Source organism: Lontra canadensis, unplaced genomic scaffold (genome assembly GCF_010015895.1).
Source record: "Lontra canadensis isolate GAN:19392208 unplaced genomic scaffold, GSC_riverotter_1.0 scaffold1, whole genome shotgun sequence".
NCBI lineage: Eukaryota > Metazoa > Chordata > Mammalia > Carnivora > Mustelidae > Lontra > Lontra canadensis.
This window is the reverse complement of record NW_022630995.1, coordinates 62,948,599-62,975,176: the sequence shown is the minus strand read 5'-3', so window position 1 is coordinate 62,975,176 and position 26,578 is coordinate 62,948,599. Positions and strand designations below refer to the sequence as shown.

The 26,578-nt window shown below is 54.7% G+C and overlaps 1 protein-coding gene across 2 annotated transcripts in view; it reads left to right on the top strand.

The window, feature by feature from the left end:
* PPP2R2C (protein phosphatase 2 regulatory subunit Bgamma) overlaps positions 1-26,578 on the top strand; it is a 125,856-nt gene that overhangs the window by 73,106 nt on the left and 26,172 nt on the right. For both annotated transcript variants that reach the window (XM_032855388.1, XM_032855393.1), the window contains exons 2-5: positions 5,175-5,272; positions 7,341-7,506; positions 9,529-9,641; positions 14,158-14,335. In XM_032855388.1, the coding sequence (XP_032711279.1) occupies positions 5,175-5,272; positions 7,341-7,506; positions 9,529-9,641; positions 14,158-14,335 (555 nt within the window). The remainder of the gene's footprint in view (positions 1-5,174; positions 5,273-7,340; positions 7,507-9,528; positions 9,642-14,157; positions 14,336-26,578) is intronic.

Genomic DNA, 26,578 nt, shown 5'->3' with positions numbered 1-26,578 from the left:
TGGTCCACAGAAAGCTTTAACTGAGTCTTCACTTGCTTTTCATTCTTGAAGAATATTTGCATTGGATACAGAATTTTGGGTTCACAGATTTTTAAATTCTCTTTCAGCACTTTGAACATCTTCTGAACTCTGGACTCTAGTATCTTTTTTTTTTTTTTTTTTAAAGATTTGTTTATCTTAGAAAGAGCACCAGCCAGGGGAGACATGGGGGGAGAGGAAGAGTGACAATCTCAAGCAGACTTCCCATTGAGCATGGAGCCCAACATGGGGCTGATCCCAGGATCCCAAGATCATGACCTGAGCTGAAATCAAGAGCCAGCCGTCCAACTGACTGAGCCACCCAGGCGCCCCTGGATCCAGTATTTCTGATGAGAAATTAGCATTCATTTGAGTCCTGATGCCTCTGAATGTAACATGGTTTTATTCTAGCTGCTTACAAAATGTTATCATTATTTTGGTCCTCAGCAGTTTAATGGTTAGGTGTGGTTTTCTTGATATTTATCCTCTTTGGAGTTAACTGAGCTTCCTAAATGTGTGCATTGATGTCTTTTCCCATACTGGGGATTTCGTCAGTCATTATCCCTTGAAATCTTTCTCCTACTCTACTAACTCTCTCCTCTCTTTCTGGAACTCCAATTATGTGTATGTTATACATTTGTTGTTGACCTACAGATCCCAGAAGATCTGTTCTTTCCTCTTTCAATTTATTTTCTCTCAAGTGTATTAAGTCTTTCTTCCAGCATCTTGAATTTTCAGTTAAGCAATTCAGTGGTTTTCTGTTTCAGATACTGTATTTTTTAGTTATAGGATATCCATTTGGTTATTTTTTTTTAAAGATTTTATTTATTTGACAGAGAGAGAGACAGCGAGAGAGGGAACACAAGCAAGGGGAGTGGGAGAGGGAGAAGCAGGCCTCCCCCTGAGGAGGGAGCCCAATGCGGGGCTCGATCCCACAACACTGGGACCATGACCTGAGCTGAAAGCAGATGCTCAACGGCTGAACCACCCAGGCACCCCTCCACTTGGTTATTTTAAAAATAGTTTCTCTTTCTCTGTTGAAATGCCCCCCCCTTTTTTTTTCATCTAGTGGGAGCAAATTTTCCTTTACATCCTTGAACATAGTTATAATTCCTACTTTAAATTTTTTTTCGTTTGCTAATTCTAACATCCAGGGCATTCCATAGCTAGTTTCCATCAATTATCCTTATATTAAGTATGGGCAATGTGCTCTTATTCCTTTGTGTGTCTTCATATAATTTTGGATTATATCCCGGGTATTGTGAATGATAACATTGTAGAGATTCTAGATGTTTAGTATGTCCCTCCAAAGAGCATTTTTGTTTTATTTTGTGTTTGTGAGCAGTTAACTTGGTTGAACCCAACGGCAAACCCCATCTCTGGGGAGATGGGCACAAACTCCAGTTCACTTCTTTTAGCCTTAGCTGGGCTGCTTGGAGTCTGTCATGGGTATGCATGTTTTGTGGCCAAAGATTTGGGCAGAATTTATGTGCTGTATTTGGGGACCTCCCTCAGGCATCCCCCTTTCTAGAATTTAGTACCTCACTTTCTGTCTACTATTATGGTTTCCCCAGCCTCTGTCACCTGGTTCATTGAGTCTTAAGTGTAATACTTTCTACCTGAGTTTCAACAGCTACATGGCACAGACTGGGACCTGTTCCCAGACTAAAAGCCATGAAAATTACTCACTGGGTGAGTGATTGCTAATTTTCCTGCAGGTTCCAACTGCATTTGGTCCCCTCTAGTGCCTTCAGGTAGCTGTGTTTTATTGTTCTTCTGCTGAGACTTTGTAGTTGTGATTGGTGAGAGAGTTGATTCAACAGGAGCCACCAGGCTATTAGCAGAAGTGAAAGCTCCTATGGAGACATTCAGAACAGTGCCTGGCTGATGAGCACGTAAGACACGTGAGCTGATGTTATTGACTACACCGCTGTGTTCCCTTCCATGGTCAAGATGAGAAGCAATGTGGATACGGACACCCTCATGAAAGAAGAGGTCCTCATTCAATGAGGGGCACACAGTGGGCATTAGACTGTTGTTGTAGGAGACCACTGAACTGGGGGGCAGTAGCACTCTCTGGGAGGCTTCCTGGAGGAGGTGGTATTGGGGCAGGAGATGTGTCAGACGTTCCAAGATGAGAGAATAGACTTTCTGATTTCAGGGTTTTATTGATAAGGATTGCTAGCTCTCGGGGGAGGTAACCTTTCCTAGGGGAAGCCCTGGAAGTTACTTCCTGTAGCAGTGAATAGATGTGAAACATCCAGGAGCCCCAAAGTCCGAGGAAGCAATGCCTTGGCCTGCTTACTCCCTAAATGTTCCCAGGATGGGACTAGTGCAGGGCTGGAGGTCAGGACCCCCAAACCTGCCTAGTAAGGTTGAGCTACCACTCATTTTGCTCACTTCTGAGCCTGCCATTGCGAAGTCTGTGGAGGCCAGTAGCAAGGATGACAGGGAGCTTTAGTTTTCTCTCCAGTTAATTTTGGTAACTCCTCATTCCTCAAAGTTGTGATCCTTCCTCCCCAACACACCCTGTGGTCCCACTGGAGCTTCCAACCCTGGGCAGACTCTGTTATGGCCATGCTACAAAACTGAGGCTTAGAGAAGTGGTGTGACCAACCCAAGGCCACACAGCTAAGGCGCTGGGGCCGAGACTCCAACCCAGGACTTCCCACTGGCCCTTGAACAGCTCGGGAGATTGCCCCGGTGCAGGGTCCTCCATCTCTCCAGCTGCCAATGGAAATAATAGCCATATCCCCCTCAGGGGCTGGCGTGAGTTTCAAAAGAGGCTGAGTGTGTGAAACTGACACATAAATTGTAAATTGCCTACAGACGTTAGTGTCTGTTACTGTGGTAACCGCCCAGCATTTATAGACTGCGTTTGCTCTGGGTACCAGTGGTCACATTGGCATTTTAATTTAATAGCATTGTTATTCTTCCGTCGTAAAAACAATATAAATTATGCATATGTCCAAACTCACCAATTGTACATATTAAATATGTGCATTTTTGTAAATCAGTTATATCCCAATAAAGCTATTAAAAATTACCTTCATTACAGAACATTGAGAAAATGTAGAAAAGTAGAAAAAGAAACAAAAATATTTTATTGCAGCAACCCCAGAGTACCCTCTGCTAATGTGGGGGGGGTGGTAGTCATTTTTCGGCTTTTCTTCCCTCTGCCCAGTGTGTTTGCCATTTAACATGGCTGTGATCACTGGTGTATATAATTAAAAGCATTTTATACACAATTTTATATCCTGCTCTTTGCCCCTTAGGGGCTGCTAATAGGAAGAGCGAGGGCTGCTGCCTTGCTGTCTGGGACCCCGGCTCCGCTGGGCTCTGGCTCCGGGTCCGGTGTGCTTGTGCTCCTGGGTCACGGTGGATGGCCCCGGGGACGGCCTGACATATCCCCCCGCTCTGTGCTCAGCAAGCATTTACACATTCCCATCCGCTGCTCTCCTTGTCTTGTTTTTCTAAGTTTAATGAAATGTGCTTTTATTGTGATCTATGGAAAGTCCAGCTCATCATCCCACTTCTAAACCACCTTCTCTCTCCTCATTTCTTTTTGTTGTCAAACGGGCATTTACTTAGGCTCAGAAGGCTAGTGCAGGCCAGAAGCTGCCTGTAACAGGCACTGATTGGAAAAGCAAAAGGTGTTGATTGAATAGGAAAGTGAAAATCACTTGAGGGCTTGAGATAAGACATAGCAGGTACTTTTGAGAAGCAGCAAGGAGCCCCATCTGAGTGGAAGAGCGAGGTGGGCAGGAGGGAAGATGAGGCTGGGCGGGGTGAGAGGGGTTGTCTTTTACCAAGTGGAAAACATGAAACTCAGTGGCAATCAACCACAAACAATTTCTTCTTGAGCACCTGATGATCCTGTTCATCTGGACTGGGTTGGGCTGGGCGAGCAGGGGGGCAGAGTCCCTGCTTGGGGCTGGCGTGGCTGGGTGACTCTGCTGCATTCCTCTCCCCCTCCCTGAGACTGCTGGGCTGGCATGGGCAGGTCCTTCTGGCAGGGGCAGGGACAGGATGGTGGTTTATCTGATGGTGTCCCATAGGCCAGAGCAAATCACGTGGCCAAACCCAGAGCTGGGGAGTGGTGGCAGTGGGGGGGCCTGGGGATTGCCCAGCCCAGGGTGGGAGGCAGGGCCATGTTCTGCGCAGGTGCAGGAGAAGGGCCAAGGTCTGGGCTTCTGATGTGGTCTGCCTCTGGGGACTGCAGACCACTCAAGCTTTAGACCCCTCTGAGACATCGCTTTACTCCAAGGTCAAATGGGGATTTGACTCAGAGGGTTTCGGGTGGGCTCCCTCGTGCTCTGCTAGGGTTAGCATAAGCAGCGGCAGGGAGAAAGCAAAGAGATCCTTTAGGGGGCTGTTGGAATCTTCCAGGCAAGAGGCAGGGAGATGTGGGTGGGATCTGGCTACATTGCGTAGGCCTGGCCAGGAGGGTGGGACACGGCCCATGGAGAGGGAGACTGAGAAAGGGGTCAGGGAGACTCCAAGGCTTGGGCCCGAGCCAGGGGAGGATGGAACTGCCACCACCTGGTGGGGGAGGCGGCCCAGGAGGGCTTTGGGAGGGCACAGCATCCGGTTTGGGGGACCAGTGCAGCATTTGGGGCCGAGACACGCTGTGATTCAGGTCACTGTAGGAGATTGGACTGGGGGCTGTATTTAGAGCAGTTGTTTATTGGAGAGTAGGTCTCCGGTGCTGAAGCTGGACCTGGTGCCTACAGAGTCCAGGCCAGGAATGTGTGAAGGTTACGGGAGTCCCTCCAATGGGGAGCTCATGGGGGGCAGGGATGACCATAGCTGGCCCCAGTGGACCCCAGAGTAGGGCTAGTGTCAGATTGTGGCCCATTCACCTGGTCAGCACACGAAACCCCCAAGCTGCTTCTGGAAGGAGGAGGAGAAAGGAAGGAAGCAGGAAGGAGAGAGAGGGAAGCAAGCCTGCAAATAGGTCTCCATCCTGCAGCCAGCTGGGAGGGGACAGGGGGGACCATCGACCCCTCGTTAGTACCCCTGACCCTCGGGCCCCTTCTTCTGGATGGTGGCCCAGCCCATGGGTGCAGGCTCTGGTGGGGGGTGCTGTTCTGTTGAGCTGCACAATACTGGGTCCTAATGAGCCACACCTTCCTGTCTCTCCCTACTCCCCACAGCCGATATCATCTCTACTGTTGAGTTCAACCATACCGGAGAGCTGCTGGCCACAGGTGACAAAGGTGGCCGGGTTGTCATCTTCCAGCGGGAACCGGAGGTGAGGTGGGACCTGGTGGTGGCGGGAGGGGGCACCACACCCCACCCGGGCCTTTGCTGGCTCTGTCCTGGACTCCAGGGACGCATTCAGAACAGGCAGGGGCAGCTGTGGCCCTGGGTTAAGCCTCCGATTGCTGCCCTCTGCCTGGGTGTCCCGGCCAGCGGTGAGGGGACAGGAAGACTGCGTTTTCTGGAGCCATGCGGCTGCCTTCAGGCTGGGGTTGGTGACTTGGCTGAGCCCCAGGCCTCGCCCTTACGAGGTTTGCTGTCCAGCAGAATTTCAGGTCAGACAGGGGTGGCCTGGAACAACCCACCTAGGGGCACTGTTTCTGAACTGCTATGAGAACATCATGATAAAAGAACCCCGTTTGTTGAGTACCTACTATGTGCAGTTACCTTGCTGTGTTCTCTACACACTTTTGTCATTTACTCTCCACTGCCCACCTCAGAGGGTGGGGACTGACAACCATTTTACAGATGAGGACAGTTGGAGAAGTTGCCCAGCTAGTGAGCAAAGACCGGGGGCCGAAACCAAGGCAATGTGTTGTCACGTACACCGTGCCTCGGAGAGGGGTGACCCACACACCAAACACACGCAGGGATTCGATGCTGAGGATGGGAGGGCGAACACCAAGGAGGTGGAGGACAGGGAAGGGAGAGGGGAGGGCAAGTGGGATGAAGGGAGAGGAAAGAGGGGTGAGGAAGAGAAGAGGAGGAGGGGGGATTGAGAAGGAGAGCGGGGAGGAGAGGGATGAAGGGGGCAGGAGAGATGTTGCAGATACATCTCTGCCCCATTCTGTTCCAGAGTGTTCCTCAAGGTCTGACTTCTTCGTGTTCCCTCCCCCCCCCGTAACCCCCCCTCACGACAACCCCATTGGGGCCTTTAGGTGCTATAAGAGCCCTCACGTCACAGATGGGCAGACCGAAGCTCGGAGGGTATGACCTAACTTAGCCAGGACACATAGTGAAAAACAGACAGCTGAAAATCGGTTACCCGAGCACAGGCCTGTGGCCGGAGCATGCCAATTTCACGAGAAGGACCGGGTCGCCCACCGGCGATTGCAAAGCCAAGCCTCCTTTTTGCGGAAAGAAAATTAAATGGGTAGATATACGTTTCTTGACTTTGGAATTTTTCTCCCATAATTTTTTTCTGTATTCTGGTCCCTGTGACCTTAGTCATAGACAGCGCTCGTGGCAGCTGAAGGGACTTAGAGGCAAAAACACAGAAGTTTGCCAGAAGCAGGACAGGTGTATAAATATAGCAATAGATGCTTTTGGAAAAAATCAGCGGGAACTTGAAATTCTGTCTGGTTGACTGTCTCTGTTTGCTCGCGGGCTGGTTACATGTCTGGCTGAAGCTTTGTATCACCACGTACACTGAACATGTCCACTGAGAAGCCCAGCCCTGTGCCCACAACGCCTCCCCACCTCACTGTTTGGAGGGCCCTATCACGAGGGTCCTTGTTATTGGGAGCTCTGCTACCTCAACCAGGATGGGCCCATGGAGGAAAGCCACGGGGACGATGGCCCGGCTCCAGTCTGACATTCCAGAATATTCTACCTCTGTGTAAAAATCTGCTCCAAGATGCATGCATCCCATTAGTCAGGACCAAGTTGGACACTCGGACTGGAAGAGCAGACCGGAGCCTTGGCCTTGGTGTCAGACAGACCTCAGAGGCACGAGGGATGCATGGCCTTTGAGGGGAGCAGTCAGTTCACCTCCGAATCTCCACTTTCTCATTTGTAAAATGGGGGAGAATGGCTGTGCCCACTCTAGAGGGGTCATGCAGATAGAACAAGATGGAGAGGGAGAAGCACTTAGCTCAGCATCCTACACATAGTAGGTGCTTAGTAAATGTGAGCCACCCTGATTGCTGGACTGAGGAGGAGATGGGGCTTGGCCACAGCCACGCTCCAAGTCATTGGTCATTTAAAATGCAGAGTTCCCTTTGACCCTGGCGTCAGATCACCCAGCCCTGGTGGACACGGGCTCCTTGTGGTCAGCGCGCCCCTCACCCCTGCACCTGCCGGCCTGGAGCTCATGCCCCCTTGTCTGGCTTTTCTCACAGAGTAAAAATGCGCCTCACAGCCAAGGCGAGTATGACGTCTACAGCACCTTCCAGAGCCATGAGCCTGAGTTCGATTATCTCAAGAGTCTGGAGATAGAGGAGAAAATCAACAAGATCAAGTGGCTTCCGCAACACAATGCCGCCCACTCCCTGCTGTCCACCAACGGTGAGGGGCATGCGTGGGGGTGGGGCGCCGGCTCTCTGGTGCTCTTTCCCAATTCGCTTGGACTGAGCATCCTTCTAGGTCCCCAGAGCTCTGAAAGAGCATCTTGAGCGGTGGGAGCATTCCAAGTCATGAGGTTCATGGCTTCCTCTGCCCTGGCCCGTGGGGGATGTGGGGCTTGTTTGCACTGCGACAGCTGGCTGGGTCAGGGACATCTCTGTCATTACTGTTCCAGTCACTCAGAACATGGGGCAGGCAGCAGCAGGAGGACGGGTCCAGAAGCCTGGCTGGACACTTGACTGTTCTGCCCCAGGGAGGACGCATGCACCACTCCCCCACCCCCGCCCAGGCCCCAGGGAGGCTTCTGGCCAGACTCCTGCTTCGATGTGTCCCACTCAGGGCCTGGGTGCTGGGGCCCAAGGCTCGGTGTCCCCCTGCTCACCCTCCTGCATCTCTCGCCCCTGTCATCAGTGGTGTCTGAGTGGTGGGAGGACAAGCCTGGACTCTGTCCCAGCCCTGTGAACTTGGGGTGGTGGCTTTGCTTCCCTGGGCCTCGGTTCCCTCCCCTGTACAGCGGGGTGGACATAGCTCCCCCAGATTGTGGTCGGGGTGACATGGAGGCCACACGGCCAGGACCCTGAGGCCAGCCAGCCCTGCTGCAGCATGTGTGAGCCTCACACAGTGACGCCACCTGTCTTCCCTGACAGAGCCCAGACTTAGTGTAGCAGCTAAGGCATCCTCTAGACTGTTTGGACTTGACCCCTCCAACCCTTGCGCCTGAAGGCCGCCCTGTCTGCCCCTTACCTGGCCAGCCCCTCCTCATCCCTCAGACCTCCAGTGCATGTCACCTGCCACTGAGCCTTTGCAGACTTCTCCGCTGAGCCTGCTGTCCCTCCCGCAGTCAGTCCTGGCCGCCTCCCACCCCTGCCAGCGCCTTCTGACCCCTAGCCTGTGCTCTGAGGCTCCTGCTGCTATCATCCTTCACTGCGCCCAGTGCAGGACCAAGTCCCCTAAGGGTGCCTGGCCCTGGGCTATGCTCAGGCAGGAGTCCGTCATGTGGTTCACATCCCGGCCCTGCCACTTCCTCATCTGCGTTGCCATGGTTGTTCCTGCCTCTTGGGGGCGCTGACTGGACGAAATGACGAAAAGACACAGGGTGGCTTAGAACAGGGCTGGTGCTAGGGAGTCGCACATGCGTGCTCCTTTCCTTTAACCGTGGGAGTGGGATGTTTCATTCTCCTCCTGTCCCCCGGGAGGGAAGGTCAGCTTCAGGAGCTTCTTGACCCCGGGTTTAAATTCCACCTGCACCCTTTCAAAAGGGCATGTCCTTGGTACCTATCAAGGGTTTGATGATAGCTGTTGTCTCCCTTTTCCTTCTCCCGAGAAGACTGTTTTGGCTACAGTAGCAGTCCCAGAAGCAGAACCGATATGATAAGCGTGTGTGTGTGTGTGTGTGTGTGTGTAGGTGTGTAGGTAGGGATACACATGTACTTACAGATAAGATATATGGAAAGAGATATTTTAAGTTGTCTCACATGATTGTGGGGGCTGGAAAACCCAAAATTTGCAGGGCTGCGTGGAAGGCTGGAGATCCAGGGAAGAGCTCATGTTGCAGCTTGAGTCCGAAGGCCACCTGCTGGCAGAATTCTCTCTTCCTTTGGGGATTGGGGGGGCGGAGGGGAGGGGGTGTCAGGCCTTTGAAGGCTTTCAACTGATTAGACGAGGCCCACCTGCAGCATGGCCAGCTGTCTGCTTCGCTCTATGTTTTTATTTATTTTTCTGTGTGTGTGTGTGGTTTAACAGAAGTTTGTTCTTCATTCCCATAAAGTCCATCGCAGGGCTGTGGGACTTTCCAGAACAGCTGTTCTCAATGCAGGGGGCTCAACATTACAAAGTACTTTGAGTTTCTGACCCCTGTTTCTGTATGGGTTTCCACGACTGGAATTCCCAGCCACCCCATCTCCTGAACTGTGCTCTGTGCTGGTGTTAATCATGCGTCTCATTGCGTTTTCTCTGTTTTGAAAGATAAAACTATCAAACTATGGAAGATCACGGAACGAGATAAAAGGCCCGAGGGATATAACCTGAAAGATGAAGAAGGGAAGCTTAAGGACTTGTCCACGGTGACGTCACTGCAGGTAAGATGTGGAACGCGGGAGGTTCTGGCAAGCGGGAAGCAGTGTGGGCTTCTTTTGTGAAACAGTGAGACTTCAGGACTTGGGCCTTTGAGATTTGAGCCAGAGTTGGGTTCGGGTCCTGGCTGGGCTGCTTCCCTGTGGGGAGGCTGCAGGCTCTTCTCTGGCTCTAGCCTTGGGCTCTTCATGAGCTAAGTAGAGGCCATTCTCTTTCTCTCAGAAGTGATGTGGCGGTGAGGTGGGGTGATGCGTGTCCTGGAGAACTCATGGGCTGAACTTCGTGGATTCCAAGCCCTTTGCTGAAGGGCCGAGAGAGGCCTGGAATAGGTGATTCTCGCCACCTGCTCAGTGGGAAAGAGGGCTATTTGAAAAGAGGCTGGGAAGGTTCAGCTGCGGGGCCGTGCCAAAGCAAACTCTCGTTCCCACATGATTAAAAGGCAAAAGAACTCCTCTTTCTTCCAAAGGCTGTGAGACACAGTGGAGAGTGTTCTGGAATCCCAGGATCTGGGTTCCAGTCCTGCCTGGGCCACTGGCTGCCGGTGTGGCCTTGGGAGGCACTCAGCCTCCGTGAGTCCACTGACTCCTGGTCTGGAATGAGCATAAGCACTGTGGCCAGCATGAGTCTTCCAAGCACTCTACCCATGGTATCTCAGTCCTCCCCAAAGTCCTATAAATGGGACACATGACTATCAATGCCATTTGACAGATGAAACGAGAGCCGGGATCCAAACCCAGGAAAGTCTGGCTCCAGAGTCAGCATACCAGGGTCTTCCATGATGTGGGAGCGAGGTCTCAGCCTTCCGGGAGAGCAGTAGGAATGGTCAGTGGTGTTCTGCGAGAAGATTCCATAGAAGTCTGTCCCTGTCCATCTCCAGCAGGCAGGGAGCATAGCCAGGCCATCTTGTCTGCCCCTTGCTTCCAGAATGGAGCCTGGAACATGGCAGGGCTCTCTGCTCGTGTCTGCCGAAGGGGATGCTGGCGCATGGCTCATTTGGACTTATTTACACATTGCACACCTACTGAGCACCAGTTTTGTGCCCAGCCCTGCTTGGGGCATGGGGAGCCCTCAGCGAAACAAAGAGCCTGGGGGCAGGATTGGGTCTGAGTCTCAGTTCCCCTGTTCGTGGGACCAGCTTGGCTCTGAGGAGGCGGCCTGAGCCTCACCGGTACCTCTCTTCAGCTCCGATTTCCATGTTTTGGCCAATCGGAAAAGCCTGGGTCACATCGCACAAGCTGCCTGTCCTCCTGGGAGAGGGGGACCAACTCACGACTCTGAGTGTGCACCGCTCCCCCGGGGGCCTGGGGATGGGAGGACAGTGGCGAGACCTGGCATGGGTCTGTTAGCGTTTCTCCCGGGCTCCCAACGGCTCCCAGGTCCACTTGTGGTTGGTCAGGCGGCTGAAGGCAGGGCCCTGCCCCATGCCTCCGTTTCCTCACCAGCAAAATGGGGATGAGGACTCACTTTCCCTGAAGCAGCTCAGTGTATACGCTTACTACATGTGCAGGGAATCGTCGTAAATATGAAACAGTAATCAATGTTGGTCCCGAGTTGAAGAAATAAATGTTTAAACATATCAGCCTCTAAATGACTGGCAAATTGTGCAAATAAATTCTGAGAAAGCCAGGAGGCCAATTAGCTTCCACATTGAGTAATGGGAGTGACGTGCTCCCTCCCATGCCTCCCCCAGCCCCCAGGAAGTTTATGAGGCTTTCATCTGGTGGGAAGGATGCAATTATCACCACTTGATGGGCTTGGCGTTTGCGGCAGAGCCGGTGGCCCGCAGGAATCCATTTATTTCCCTCCCAGCATCTGAGACTTTGCTCTGTATCTCACTCACATCCCAAGATGACCTTAACCACCCGCTGAGGCTGAAGGAGGAGAAAGGGAGAAAGAACAGGGGCATCTGGGTCTTTCCTCCTCTCACCTCTTCCTTGTCTCTTCCTGTGTTTCCCAAGCCACCCAGCCATGTGCAGTTTTTTACTGAATCCAAGCTGTTCCCGCTGGAGCCTGTCACTATTGTTTACTGACCAGCTGCTATGCCCTGGGCCCCATGCTAGCTCCCTGGGTTCCAGAGGTAGGCTGGGTCAGGCTGAGTGCTCAGCCCCACAGGGAGACAGACACGGAGTCATTCTACCTTGTTGATTTGGTGGACTCCTATTCATCCTTTAAAACCCTATTAGCTTTCTCCTCTGTGAAGCTGTTTCTACACAAGCCACGGAAAAACCCTCACCCTGTTTCTGTGCAGTCTGGCCTTGTGTATCCACAATGTTCTGTCCTTAGTGTTTAGATGTCTGCTGTCTTGCCTCTCACCTTGACTAGACTGTGGCTTCTAGAAGGTTTGGGGGAGAAGAATCGTTTTAAACATGAGACATCCAAAACTTCAGGGCATTTTTATTTTCACTCTTCTCCTTTGTTCTTTTAATGACTCTGAAATATGGTTTGGGGATGCAGTAAATGCCAGAGCCCTGGGGGTAGGCCAAGGCTGCCAGGAGGGGAAGTGATGTTGCCAGAAGGAGGGGAGGCAGACTGAAATCTAAGACTTTGCTGGGCCAGTGATGCTCTGACCTTCTCCAGACAGGTGTGACTTGAGAGAGTCCAGGGGACCTGCGGGTGGCTGTGACTTGAGGAAAAGGAAGGAAGATTAAGAGCTGACCTAGAATATCCAACACGGGGAGGGGGGACATGGGCAAGGTGGAGGCCCAGTCACACCACCCGCTCTCATCTCAGGTAGAGTTCCTAGAAGCTCAGGCCCAGAGTCAGCGACACAAGTATGGCCCAGAGCCAGGCAGGCATGCACACTGATTTTGCACACATCCACACTCATGTTCACACACGTGCACACCCACACACCCGCATTCACGCATGCACACACCCACATCCATGCGTATGCCCGCACATACACCTGCACAAATGCATACGTGCACACATCCACACTCATGCACACACATGCACACTCACATGTGCACAAGCAGGCACACATGCTTGCACAGACTTGTGCTGGGTCCCCTGGCGCTGTGCCAGAGGAGGAACATTTAGGGCTCACACACCCTGACTGTAGCACCAAGCTCCCTGGGGAGCCCAAGGGACTGACCCCATTCATTTATTCACTGACCTACCCACTCATTCCCCCGGGACCTTTCTGTGCGGGACCCTGGGCTGAGCACCAGTCATACAGAGATGAACATGAGAAGACACGGTGCACCCCTGACCATTCCCAGGCCACTGCAGGAATATGACAGCAGCCTCGTCGTGGGGCCAGGCCTATGACAGACTGCGGCCCCTCCAGGGAGCCCCTGGCCCAGCCTAAGAGTGACGGGCAATCAGGAGAGGTCCTCTGGGAGAAGGAGATTGTCAGGTCCATGTCAGCCCAAGTCTGAGCCACACAGCCTTCGTCAGCCCTGCTCCTACATATCCCTCCTCATTTCCCTTCCTACCTGGCACCTTTCCAGCCACCCTGTCACCCGACCCTGCACCTGTTTTATTTTTCCACATAGCACCTGTGCTATGGGAACTCTCGCTCACATACACATGCACGCGCACACATGCTCCCTTCTGTATCGGTTTATTTTCTCTCTCCCACCCGAGGGCTGGCAGCCCGTCTGCCCCTGTGTGTCCTCGCCCAGTTCGGTTTGGCTTCCCGTGACTCTCCCTGGTAACTGCTGCCCCAGGCCCAGGAGCCTGGCAGGTAGCAGGACGAGTCAGCATAACTGGGTGTTCAAAGAGGGTGATCGTTTCAGGCAGAGGGCACGGAGGGAAGCCAAGACACAGGATGTGATGCTGTCCCGGGGACTCCTCACACCACCCTCTCCAGCGGGAGTTCGTGTGCATGAGGCTAACACCAGCGGCCCTAACAGATAATCCCAGCGTCACAGGGAGCAGCACACAGAAATGTCTTGCTCATTTATGGGAAGGCCCAGGGTCGGTGTTCCTGGTGGACACATGATGCTCCTGCAAGGACGCAGACTCCTTCCATCCCACGGCCTTCACTCCAAAATCTCGGGTCCTCACCCTCCAGCAGAGGAAGGGGAAAGCGGGTATAGAAGGCCCACATGCCCAGTGTCACTGTGCTCACATCCTACTGGTCAGAACCAGTCACATGGCCACAGCCAGCTGCAAGGGCAGCTGGGAAATGTAGTTCTTGCCTCCGCAGCCACTTCCTTGTGAAAAGGGAACAAAAATGGTGGATCATTGGAGGGGGCTGCCATGGTATCTTCTTATTCCATTTCAGAGGCGAGGAATCTGGGGTGCTGAGGGGTTTGGCCCCTTATTCAATGTCCCGCAGCCGACTCAGAACCAGTTCTGGGAGGCTAAGCTTTCCTGTAGGGCTAGCTGGTGAAGAATGTTGGCCACATGGTGCTGCCTGTTCCCAGCCTGTGCAGGATGGACGCCCACAAGCACACTCCTGGCCTCTGGTTGTCATCGTGTAGCCCCGGCATGCTGTCTCTGCCTTGGGCCCCCGTCCCCCTGCACCCCCCCCCAATCACCTCGTCATCCTGCAACCCACCCCCTCCCCCGCAGGTGCCTGTGCTGAAGCCCATGGATCTGATGGTGGAGGTGAGCCCACGGAGGGTCTTCGCCAACGGCCACACCTACCACATCAACTCCATCTCCGTCAACAGCGACTGCGAGACTTACATGTCGGCGGACGACCTGCGCATCAACCTCTGGCACCTGGCTGTCACCGACAGGAGCTTCAGTATCCTTTCCCGCGCCATCTCTCGGGGGGCTTCCGGAAGGGGGTGGCTGGCTCAGTTCTGCTTTTGCTCAGCTTCTTCAGCAAGTGAGGCCCCGATCTGGAATCCTAATGAACTGGTTTACGAAACTCTAAATCCGTGGCTGCCGAGGGTTATATTCGACCCCTTGCCTTCTCCGGATGGCTGTGTTCCCTGTCGTTCTGGGACCGCCTCGGGGACCGCAGAGGAGAGAGAGTCTGGGGTGTGCCCTCCCAGAGGAGGGATGGCTAACCCATTGGAGAGTCAGCCGGAGGCTGCTCTGGACCCTCCTCCCTGCAGCCCGAGGCAGGGGCCTGAGCGTGTGATGAGCAGCCTTGGGGGCCCGGCTTAGGGGGATAGTCGAGGTGTCAGGAGCCCAGCTGGACGGGGTCAGAGGCGGGGCCTGCCTGGAGGTGCCCTATGTCTAGGTAAGCTAAGGACAGTAGGATGGACTCTAGACCCTACTGGCTGGTGAAGAAAGAACTTGGTACACAAGCACGAGCCTGGGAGGGGCCCCCATGGACAAAGCTACTGTGTCACCGTTTGCAGGTCAGTAATAATAATCCTACACAGTGGGGCTCTGCGCCTGACTTCAGCATGTGTTCATGTCAACTCATGTCACCCTCATAACAATCCGGGAGGTAGGTGCTATCATGACTTCCTGTATCAATGAGGAAACTGAGTCCCAGGGAGCCCAAGTTAACCCACTCAGAGCTCACACATACAAGTGTCCGACCCAGCACTTAGCACCCCAAACCCCTAACTCCCCATCTCCAACCTTTCTGTCCAGTTGCCTTTTGTGAATTCTGCCTCCCAGGTGTGCAATGGAACGGGGTAGGAGGCAACCCTCCCCCACCCCAGAACGGTCGTGCAAGCTGACAGTTTCCCAAGTGTCCCCTCTGTGCTGGGTGCCGGGCTGCTCCTGCCGCCAGAAGCTCCCAGCATAGGATGTCTGGCCTGCTACTGCTGCTGCCTTACCTAAGGTCACGAGTAGGTTGTGTCCATCAGAGCAGAAGCCAGGGCTGGCCGGGAGGGCGTGTGGGAGCAGGAAGGAGCTGTCTGGAGGGCTTGAAGGTGAGACAGAGGGTAGCACATGGCTTCTGAGGGCTGAGAGTCAGGGGCTGGCCAGAGGCCACTGGGCAGAGAGACCTCGGGAACAGGGAGAAAGGGGGCTCACAGGAGCAGAGAACAAGTGCATGTTCTTCCCTGAGCCCCTTGGGTGGATGTGGGGCTTTGCGGTCACTGTGAGCCTCTGCAAGAGTCTCCCTCTGCCCCCTAAGCTCGCTGATCTTGGGGAGTAACCGGCTCCCTGTGAGCCTCACAGACCCCTCCCTGCTAGGACTGCAGCGGGCGCATTCAGTGAGCCCCTCCCAGATGCGCCCAGCACAGAGCTGGTGCTCGGTGTCAGGAAACGAAAGCATCTGTCTCCTTCCTGCCCCAAAAGGGTGGAGGGCTCTGAGCCAGGAGGGTGGAAGTGGATTGTGGTGAGCCCAGAGTTCAAGGACGAGCTGAGGCTGGAGGAATGGAAGCTCAGATTTGGCTTGGTGGAGAGAGCTGGCGTGGGCATCTGCCTGACGCTCCGTTCAGGCTGAAAGCCCAGTGGGCCCTGCCCTTGTTCCCAGTGCTGAGAGCTTCAGTGGGTCAGGACTCCTTTGGTTGCAAGGCTTAGAACACCTCATCCTTGCTGACTCAATCAAACACAGGCATTTACTGACTTGTGGATCATGAGAAGGCTTCAGGCACAGCTGGAGCCAGAGGCTGAAACAATGCCATTAGATGGTTCTCTCTGCTTTTCTTGCATCTGCTCTCTGCTCTGGTTTGTCTCAGGTGCCCCATGGTGGCAAACTGGGGACAACAGTACATGCCCTGTCCTCCCAGAATAAAGTTCCACGAGGAAAGAGACCACTTTCCTATAACCTCTCCCACCAAGCCCCCAGATGGCACCCATGGGCTCTGATGGGGGCCTCAAGGGCACCTCTGAACCTGTGACTGTTGTGGGGGTGGGATACAGTGCTCTGACTGGTCAGACCTGAGTCAAGGGTGCTGGAGGGGGTCACTATAGGGGTCCCCTTGGGAAAGGCAGGCACTGTCCCAGCAGTTGGGGGTCCCTGCGGAGGATCACACAGCCAGACGTCCCCTGCCAAGTTTGAGGTGTTGACCAGTTTCCTAGCAGAACAAAATGGGTCACATGGCAGCTCTAGGTCTGCAAACAGGGTGGGCACAGGACTTGAGGGACTGTCTCGGGCTGTCCTCAGCGCTTCCTCCTAGCACTCGACCATGTTCCCTTCGCTGTCTCACTTGACCTTGGTGTTGGTGTGAAAGCTGAATGCGGTGGCACGTTATCACCCCATTGTGCAGTGCAGAAATAGAAGTTCAGGGAGACTGGGGGCTGGGCTGACGGGGGCAGAGCTGGGACTCACCCTTGGGCCTCCATGGCCTGGGCCGAGGCTGTTTGCCCTGCCCTCGGGCCACCTGCTGCTGTGGCCACTCTCCTGGAGCTCTGGCTCCCTTGTCATAGGACCAGGCTGGGGACAGGCCTCAGGCCAGACTAACGCTGCTGGACTGCTGTAAGAACTCAGTAACACTGTGAATGCCCTCACCCTATACAGCTGTGTAAGGGATAGTGCTCCCTTTCATTTAGCCATTAATTCCTGGTGCCTCTTCTGACCCGGGCCCATGCTGAGCCCCAGGGACACAGGGACAATGAAAGAAAATCGGCCCTGCCCGTGGGGGCCTCTGGACTGTGTTGGGAATATCACACTTGCTGTGAGCGGGGCAGCACCCACACAAGCTGTGGTGGGCAAGAGTGGGCGTGGCAGGGCATGACAGGTGAGGACGGTGGGAGAGCTGTGCGTGTGTGTCCTGGGTGGACTGGATTCCAGCAGGCAAGCCTGGAGCCCAGGAGCCCAGGATTCCAGCGAGGAGATCTGGGGGGAAGCAGCAACGAGTAGGCAGGGGTTTGGCCGTGGGCAGGAGGCAGTGGAGTAGTGGGGCAGTGGGCCATATCATAACCATCTTTCAGACTGAGGTGGCCACAGGACATTGGAACAGGTTAGTCATAAACAAGAAAAGAGGGTTGATCCACCTCAGGACTGCAGGCACGGTCCTCCTGAGTCCTTATGACCAGCGGCGCCTCCTTGCCCCGTTTAAACACATGGATTGTGTCCTGTCCACATGCTGGGGAGCATGCCATTCACCACTGTATTTATTGAGTGCCTACTGTATGCCAGGTTCTTTGACTTTGAACTAGATAGACAAAGAACCTTGCCTTCCTGGAGCCAACAGAAAGTAAACCATTCATGTAATAAATAAGTACATTACCTAGCATGCAGGCAGCTGGCAGGTGCTGGGAGACCACCAAGCACAGTACTGTGCAGTTTCTCCAGCCCCATTTATCTGCGGGGCTGCAGGTGTGGGCTAGATGGAGGGGTGGTGGGGAGTCTCCTGGGCCGTGCGGTGGTTGTGGAAACCTCCCCTGCTGAGACCTGTTTGTCAGGGAGCCATGGTGCACGTGGCACTCCCTGGGGCCTGTTGCTGCTTGGCCACCAGTATGATGAGCCCCAGGGGCCCCACGCAGAGCCTGGTACCAGCACTGCGGAGGCCGGCGTCCTGGCAGAAAAGGCGTTGGGACCATGGGCTGCCACCACGACATGGGTCTTGCACCGTCAAGTAACTAGAAAAGGTGTTTCATTTCCAATGTGGGAGGAATGGCTCCAAACTGGGAGACCCCATTTGGGCAAGCACATGGCCAGGTGTTCTGGGCCAGGGGCTTCACCGTCCTTTAACTCTTGCCCTCCGGTGTCTTGACTTGCCCCAGTGGGCACTGTGGTTCAGGCTCTGATCCCCCAAAGTCTCCTGCTGTGGAACTACCTTCTTGTAATACTTTCCACCCTAGCAGAATTGATCTCTAGCCAAGGTTTTGAGAGAAAGGAAAGCCTTCTTAATAAAGGAGAGAAGGTGGGCATTGTTTGGATCAGTGAGAACAGATAGTGAAGAAGCAGACTCAGAGGACCTTTCTGCTGCTAATTTGAGATTTGGCTGCTGTGCATGGAGATGCAGGGAGCCCGGTGCTCATGGAGCCTCCGTATGTTTGCCAGGCACCTCCTTCCTTTCCCTCGCCCCCAAGATGGAAGGAGGTGCCAGGCCCTTTCCTTCCTCCCCTTGGATGGCTCTGGAATCAGGCTTTCCTTCCCATCCCTGCCAAGGCCCCGCTGCAGCCACATGGTTCCTGCCTGGCCCGTTGCCTGGATCCTACACAGCCCAACCCCCTTGGCCCTGCACAGAGCTGGGAGAACGGCTCATCAGATCCTCTGCTCTGAGCATGTCGGGCCCTGGCTTAAAGGTCTCAGTGGCTCCCCATCAACTCCTAGAGAAAGCCCAAATCCCTCAGCAATGGCCCCTAACCCGCCTCCCCAGGCTCCTGTGCATCAGGCCTGACCACACCGTCGGGCCATTGGGGTTCCCTTCATGTTATTGGGGGAGATTAAAGGGAGAGTTGCTCTGCCTTCTGCTATTCCTCTTCTGGATTGTTCTTTCTCCTTCTTGTAGCCTGGCTGGCTCCCCTTTGCCCATAAGCGTCACTCACAGCCCCCTTTACCAGGTCACCTCTGCTCTGCTCACTCCGTGTGCCTCCTGGGCTGTCAGAGCCCCTCTGAGCCCACACTACCTGGTCACACTGGGCTTTTCCTCCTCAACCCGTTTTCTGGAGAAACCCTTGAGATGAGGCACACCCCCTCTGAGCCGTCTCTGAATCCCCATACATAAGGCAGGGTCTGGCACATAGTAGGTGCTTGGGAATGGTTGTACACAACGACTTTGGATGGAGGAATTCCAGTGTCCATCCGGTGTTAGGATGTAGACACCTCCTTATAAATCTGGGCTCAGGGTTACTCAGAGACCCCGGGCACAAATGAGCAGCGGTCTGGGCTCTGAGGTCTGGCAGACCTGTGCTCAGATTCATTGTGTAACCTCCTTGGCCACTGATTTCCACCAGTGTAAAATGAGCCAAACTCCTTGTCCAAAGGATGTTTGTAAGGAATAAAGAAGTCATGCTTGTGAAAGGCCTGGCAGTAATCAGGCCCACCAGGTGGCCAGTGTTTCCCCCTAAACAGAAGCTCCTTAGGTCTGTGAGGCTGTCTCTCAGAATTGCCTCATTGTCTCTGATTGTTGAAGCCCCTTCCTCCCCGGCGCTGTGTCCACATCTGTTTAAACAACCTCTCACATCCTGTAATACCAACATTGGAGACAGGCAGCGCTGAGTGATTTTTCTGGAGCTTGATGCCTTTTAAATAAAGGTAACAGATTGCACAGAGGGTCTCAGCTGAAGGGCCACTGCTTTATTTTTAGCACTTGGAGAATTGTGAAGATGGTTCAGTTGATTTTCCTACCCCTTGACCGATTTCTCATGGTGGAAGCTTGCATCGCCCCAAGCCTTGGTTGAGCAAATTTCTAATTGCCATTGATGGAGCAGGTCCTGAAATGAGGCGGGATGGTGTGGCGATGAGGGGCAGAGGCTCCAAACCTCGGTCCACACTCAGCCGCCTGTGGGCTGAGCGTGTTCCCCATGCAGGGAACAAAGGAGGGGACTATGCTGGGGGCTAGGAGGGTGGAAGGGTCAGGGAGCACAGAGCCTGGTGGACTTCAGACTCAACCCACACTGGCCCTGACCTGCTGTCAGGCACCCTAGAGGCTGCCTTGTTCCATCCTCCTGTAGTTCCACTCTACAGAGAAGAACAGGAACGTGTGCTCAGAAATGCCCTGGGTCTGAATCCCCAAAATTGTTTCCCACCCAGAAAGCATGTGGGTGAACTCTTGCCAGCACACCCTTGCGTGGGGGCTCAGCAGGGCTGGGCTTCCAGCAGGGCCTGCGGGAGGGCTTGTCAGCTATCCATGGTGCTGACTTCACGGGCAACCACCACTGTGGGTCCTCTCCCCCACCACCTCCCCCCAACCACCTCGCACAGCGCCATCTCCCTCACCCCTTACCGAGACGTACTCTGTGCCCAACACAGCTCTGAGCACATCGCTTATGCCAGTTCTCTTTAAACCTCCTGACAACACTGTGGAGTAGGCCTCATTCACATCCCCCGTTTATAGACAAGGAAACAAAGCCACAGGAAGGGCAAGTAATTACCCAGAGTTACCCAGCTGGGAAGTGGCAGGGCCTGGGATTCAGACTCGGGACCTCTGGATGCAGAATGCACACGCATCCCTGCACAACCTTGCAGTGAGGAGAGCCACAGCCTTTGCCACAGCCACTGTCATTCCACCTCTAGCCCATACGTGGCTCGCCTCATGGGGCTGTCATTTTGTGGGTGGTGTGGGGATGAGCTCTGAGAAGCCCCATGAGTACAATGATGTTTCCTTGCTTTACTTTTAGATCCTAAGGGAGAGCGTGCGCTCTCCCACGGCAGGACAGAGTGGGGATCATATGGTGACATAGGTAACAGTTGACCCAGGTGGCCAAGTGCAAAGGCGGTGGCATCTGTGTGTTCCCAACAGAGGCTCTAGTGATGAGAACGTGCGCCTTTTCTGTGCTTCTGATTCCTCCTGATGGGCCTCCATGGCATTTTTGAGACATGCTTCTGATTAAATTCCTCCACCCTTGACCCCAGCCCGGAGTCCTGTCTCCTATCCTGCCCCATTGGGGCTCCAGCAGGACAGCACTGTGAGGTCCTCTGCTTTCACTGCTGGGCTGGAAGCCCTGGGAGGGGAGGTCAGGAGAGGCTCTGGTTTGCCCTCTCTCAGTGACCATAAGAAGGCAGCCCCCTGCGTGTGCTTCCCAGCTCTGACCTGTCTGGGGTTTCTCCCTCAGCTCTTAGGAGCTAAGGAAGGCGTGCCATTGAGCACAGAGCCTCAAGTTCTTATTTTCTCGGGGAGGAGGGGCATATGTTGCCCTTTGGCAACCTGCTTAATTTCCTGTTTTCCCAGAGGGAGAGAAAGACTCTGATTCTGATTTAGAGAACTTTAATTATTGCTAAAAGTACTAACTGGGCTAGGGCCTTTTTAAAAATCATATGTCTAAGTCATTTTATTTACTTTAATTGCTAGGGCCTTTGACTTAATGTCCTTTCATTAAATCCTTATCACAGCCTTGCTAAGCAGATGTTATCAATCCATTCTGCAGATGAGAAAAGCAGGGGCAGAGAGGTGGAGAAGTTGTCCAGAGGGTCATACAGCTGTGTACCATGGGGCTGGACTATTAAGCCCTGGTCTTTGTGACTCTGAACTGAGTGCTCTCTTCCCTGGCTCGGAACTTGGGAATCACATAGGCTGGCTGGTGGCTCGACACATGAAGACACACAAGGGCTTTAGTGGGCTTGTGCATGAGCGGTTACATGGACTAGCCCTTCTCCATGGCCCCCTGTGGCCCCAGCAATCTGGCTCTTCTCTCCAAGCAGGACTGCACCCTCATAGTTAGTAAGGTTCTGAGCAGAGAAGGGAGGGAGCCTGTTACGGGCTGAATTGTGTCCCACTGAAATTCATATGTTGGGGTCCTATCCCCGGGACCTCAAATGTAACTGTACTTGGTCTTTAAAGAGGTGATTAAGCTAAAAGGAATCCATGGTGGGGGGTGTCCTAATCCCTTGTGACTGTTGTCCTTACAAGAAGAGGAGGTTAAGAGAGAGAGAGGGAAGACTATGCGAGGAGATGGCAGAAGAGGGCCATCTACACCCTACAGAGAGAAGCCTTAAAGAAGGCAACCTTCTGACGCCTTGATCTTGAACTTCCAGCCTCCAGGACTAGAAGGGAATAATTTATTGTTTAAGCCACCCACGCTGTGGCAGCCTGCAGCAAGTTCATACAGAGGCCAAGGTTGCCAGGAACCTCTTCCAGGATCTGATGTGGTTTGGCCAGAAGTGCTTCTAGCTCATGTCCGTAGCCAGGTCATCTTTTGGAGAAAACTGGCTGAAAAAAAAAAAAAAAACAGCTTTGGTGGCTGTTCCCCAACAAGACTGCCCCCATGTGCAGGAGGCCTTCTCCAGTGTCCCTGGAGAGCCCGTGGGGGAGGCTTCTCACAGTGTGGTTCTCGGCAGAACTGCCTCCGTCCTCGTGCGGTGGCTGCTGCGTCCCCATGGTAACCGTCTCCCCCATCCCGAGAGCATGTTCCTGCTGAGACATCTAGATCAACCACACTTTGTTTAGTTGAATCAATGGAGCCCAAGGCTGCATCCTTCTCATCGAACGCCCACACTGCAAGCACCTCCCCTTGCAGGTCATGAGCCAGTCCAGTGTGCCCTAGCTGCCTTGCCCGTGGGGTTGCGTATTGTGTGGAGATGCCCTCCTGCCAGAAAAGGGTGGGCGCAGGGAGGAGCACCAGCTGGGAGTCAGGAAGCCAGGACTCTGTCCTTGCTCTGTGGTGGCCCACCTGTGGCCCTGGGCATGTCACTTACCGGCCCTGGGGTCTCTCTCACCTCCTTCATGGGCGTGGAGGGTGGGTGGTCCTTCCCACAGGGATGCAAGGGACCTGACTGGCAGATGCAGGTTTGGGGTCTGCACTCAGCAGCTCTCTGAAGGGTGGACTGGGTCTCCAGCCTCAGCAGCTGCATCTCTATAGAGTCCCTGGTCGTGGCGCTGTCCCTAAAGCCTGCTGTGATGTTAGTTCATATCTGTGTGCTTCTTTGATGTTTACGGGATGGTTTCCATCCCTGTTCCTCACTTGAGCTCCTTCCCAAACAAACCAGCGATGTTTGTCGTTTTCATGGGCCTGACTGATCTCACGGCGGGGGGGAGATTTGGCCATGGATGAGTGATGGCCCTTGGCACTTGTGCCCACCTCCCCCCACCCACCCCCAGTAGTGTAGGGGGAACCAGGCTGAGAGGTGAACTCAGAGGAACGAGAGCCACTGAGCTGCAGTGACCTTCTCCCCTACACTTCAGGGGCCCTCCGAGTGGGACATCGTGGTGATGCGGCCCGGGGACTGATGTGACCCTGGCTGGCTGCCAAAAAGCCATGGCGCTTTGGCAGCAAGCGATGAAGGAGGTTCTATAAAAATCTCTATAAACCTGATGACACAGCAGAAGGCCTGCCTGGAGTACCCCCTGCAGTGTCCTTGACAGCACGAGCTGCAGACTCTGCTCCTGGCGGGGGGACAAAGGCCTGTTTCAGAGCTTTGCTGACTCCACCCGGCCAGGACCAGAGCTCACAGGGCACAGCCAGGCCCTGGAGGGAGGAGCCGGGCCAGTGGGGCTCTGTCTCACTCTGGTCCTGCGGGGGGTCAAGAAGGGAGGTTACTGTTAGAAAAGCAAGACCACAGTCCTTTTTCTGGGCCTGCAGCCAGCAAAGCGCAGCCCTGGGGGTCAGAGCACCTGCTCGCATTTTAAGGGCGCTCAGCCACTCCCATTCATGTTGTCCGCACCCGCTTTGCTGTAGAGCCACAGCGCTGACCAGTCGAGGTGAGATCTTACTGCCTCTTATGCCTAAAATCCTGACTCTCGGGCCTTTTACAGACATCTGCTTGCCCTGGGTCTAGAGTGATCTGCCCGTTGACACTTGGGCCCGGAAAGAAAAGGGATTCACTGTAAGATATGGGGCAGGACCCCAAAGCTGTGAGGAGCTAGAGACCTCCCCCTAGACCCTGGCGCTCCCGGGGCCACACCCCTCCCGGCCCGAAGTGTGCACTTCTCACCCCTGCTCTGCTTTGCCCCCATCACGGGGGCACATTGCTGACAGTGGAAACCAGCTCAGTCAGTCCCGGGCGGGGCCCCCTCTGCCAAGACCCGAGAGCGCGGCTCTTCCTTCGCGAGCCCCCGCAACCACATCCTCCACCACGGGATGGGGTACACATCACTCACGGCTGGAGAGGTTTGAGGGGTCACAGCCGGGAAGCAGCGTGCCAGCGGCCAGCCCACGGGGAGGACCAGGCGCAAAAGCCAAGCACGAGCAGGTCTGCGGGCAGAATGCAGTGGAGACCTAAGGAAGGCAACCTTCCCGAGAACCTCACAGAAACCCAGGCGCAGTGTGCTTCCTGGGTTCCGCCGTGCTCTGGAGTGTTCGCGCGGATGCTGCAAGGATTCCTACGCGCTACTGGGCGGTGGCCCTTCTAATGGCCCTTGTCAGGGACCCCCTCCCCTGCCCCCCTCGCCTGGCCTCTCCCTGAGCCTGCGCTTCGCCTTCTCTGTAAGGGTTTCATCCCCTTGAGCTGGGTGGGATCCTCCCTGTGCACCTCTGGCCCAGCTCTCAGGGGCCCCCGACGGGCTTGGGGGTTCATCCACTTCTGCAAATCCCCTGTCATGTGCCGGGCACTGCTCCAGACACTGAAGGTGCAGCAGCGATACAGACGGACAGGTCCCTGCCCTCCCTGGGGAGCTGGGCAGCCAACCAGTGAGCACTATGGGGGACTAGTGCGACGGCCAGGCCGCTGCTCCCCAGCTCCCAGCAGCAAGCCGGCGTCTGAGTTTCCCGCAGATGCCAGAGCAAATGTCTGCAAACCGGGCGGCTTACGACAGAAATCTACTCCAGTTTTCATGCTGGCTGGGGCTGTGCTCCCTCCGGAGGCTGCCCAGGAGCCTCCATCCTGCGTCTCCCAGCTCCTGGGGGCCCCAGGCCTTCCTAGCAGCTGCCTGCTCTCCAGCCTGCCCCCGTGGTCATGTGGCCTTAGAAAGACACTTGTCACTGGTTCAGAGCCACTCCGGCCTCCTCTTAAGGCCCTTCCCTATATCCACAAGTACTCTTTCTCTCAGCGAGGCCACATGTGCAGTCTCTGGGGGTTAGGTTGTGGCCATTTACTAGTCACCTATTCAACCTGCTGCTCTGGATGCATAGTCCCTTATGCTCAGTCGAGGGAGGTGGCCCCGAGCAAGTTCACCGTCTCTCGGCCTCCTTCCCTGTGTGACCTGCTCCTCTCTCCACCTTTCTGGTCCGCAGACTTAGATGCCAGGGTGTGACCAGAGGTCTCCTTCCAGCGGGGTCACGTGGAAACATTTCCCATCCATCAGGAGATTCCCTGAGTGATGCTTGGGCTGTAAGAGCGGTGGTCCTGGGCTGTCAGCGGGACCCCGGCCTGGGAGGCTCTCCCCCCGAGCCCCACACGTGGGACCCTCAGTCCACGGGCCTCGCCCTCGGCCCCTCTGTGCCGCCTGGTTCAGGCCTGCTCACTGCAGAGGGCTGCAGATGTCATTGACCCCCGTGTGCTTCTAAAAGCAGTCACGCCTTGAACGTATTTCTAGCAGGTGTTTCATGAGGCTGTTAGGACTGGTTATGCATGATGGGGTCGCAGGAAGCATGCAGTCCAGACTTGAGCAAAGAGGCCACACCTGTTCGCTTGGCCTTGGGCCCCTTGTGGGTCAGGGAGCAGCACCTGGGGGCCAGGGGAGGAGGCTTCTGAGCCCCCCTGCCCCCACTGCGCTGCCTTCCCAGGGATGCACAGTCTTCCCATCTTGGTGAACAGATTTTCACAAGCGTCGGCCTCTGTCTCCACAAGCCAGACACTGAGTAAATGTGGGGGGCCGGTGACTCACGGCGGTCATAAACAGAACAACAGTCGTGGTTGGGTGCATAAGAGTTTTGGTTTTGGTGGACACAGAGTGATTGGAGCTCAGATGTCACACCTCTGATCCTTCTCTGTTGAGCTGCATTCTAGAACATCCCGAGGTGGGAAAAGGAAGAGGGCTTGGATGTTGAGTGGGTCGGGAGGGTAGGTTATGGGCAGAAACAGACCACTGGAAAGTCTCAGAAGCTTGAAACAATTCAGGTATCTTTTGTAGCAGGTCCCCTGGGGCACAGGTCCCCCCTGCAGAGGGGAAGGTGTCATGGCGCACCTCGTGCTGACTCTCAAAGCTTTTCAGCCTGGGGGTGGGGGGGAACGCCTGGCACCTGTCACTTCTGCCCGCCATTCTTCGGAAAAAGCAATCAGGACGCGGCTGCCCTGAGTTCCGTGGTGCCCGTGGACAGGTCCCCCTACCCTGCCCCAGAAGGGAAGCTGGAGTGGTTGGCAAGGTGTTTCCACCTTATCCCACAGACTCCTGCTCCCCCAGAAGTCGCAGCCCGATGAAACACGGTGCAAACATGTGTCCCCTAATATGTGATGCACCGGGTCTCCAAGCCCAGCTGGGTTCCCTGAGGCCTGGGCATTTATTTCCACGTCCCCAAGCTTCCTTGGACTTTTGTGGCCTGAGTTTGGCAGAGAGGACTTAGTTCCCCCGAGCCGAAGCATCAGACGGGTGCTGTGCTCACGTGTCTGACATTTCATAAACGGCCGCACCTTTTCCCCAGACACCATTTTAAG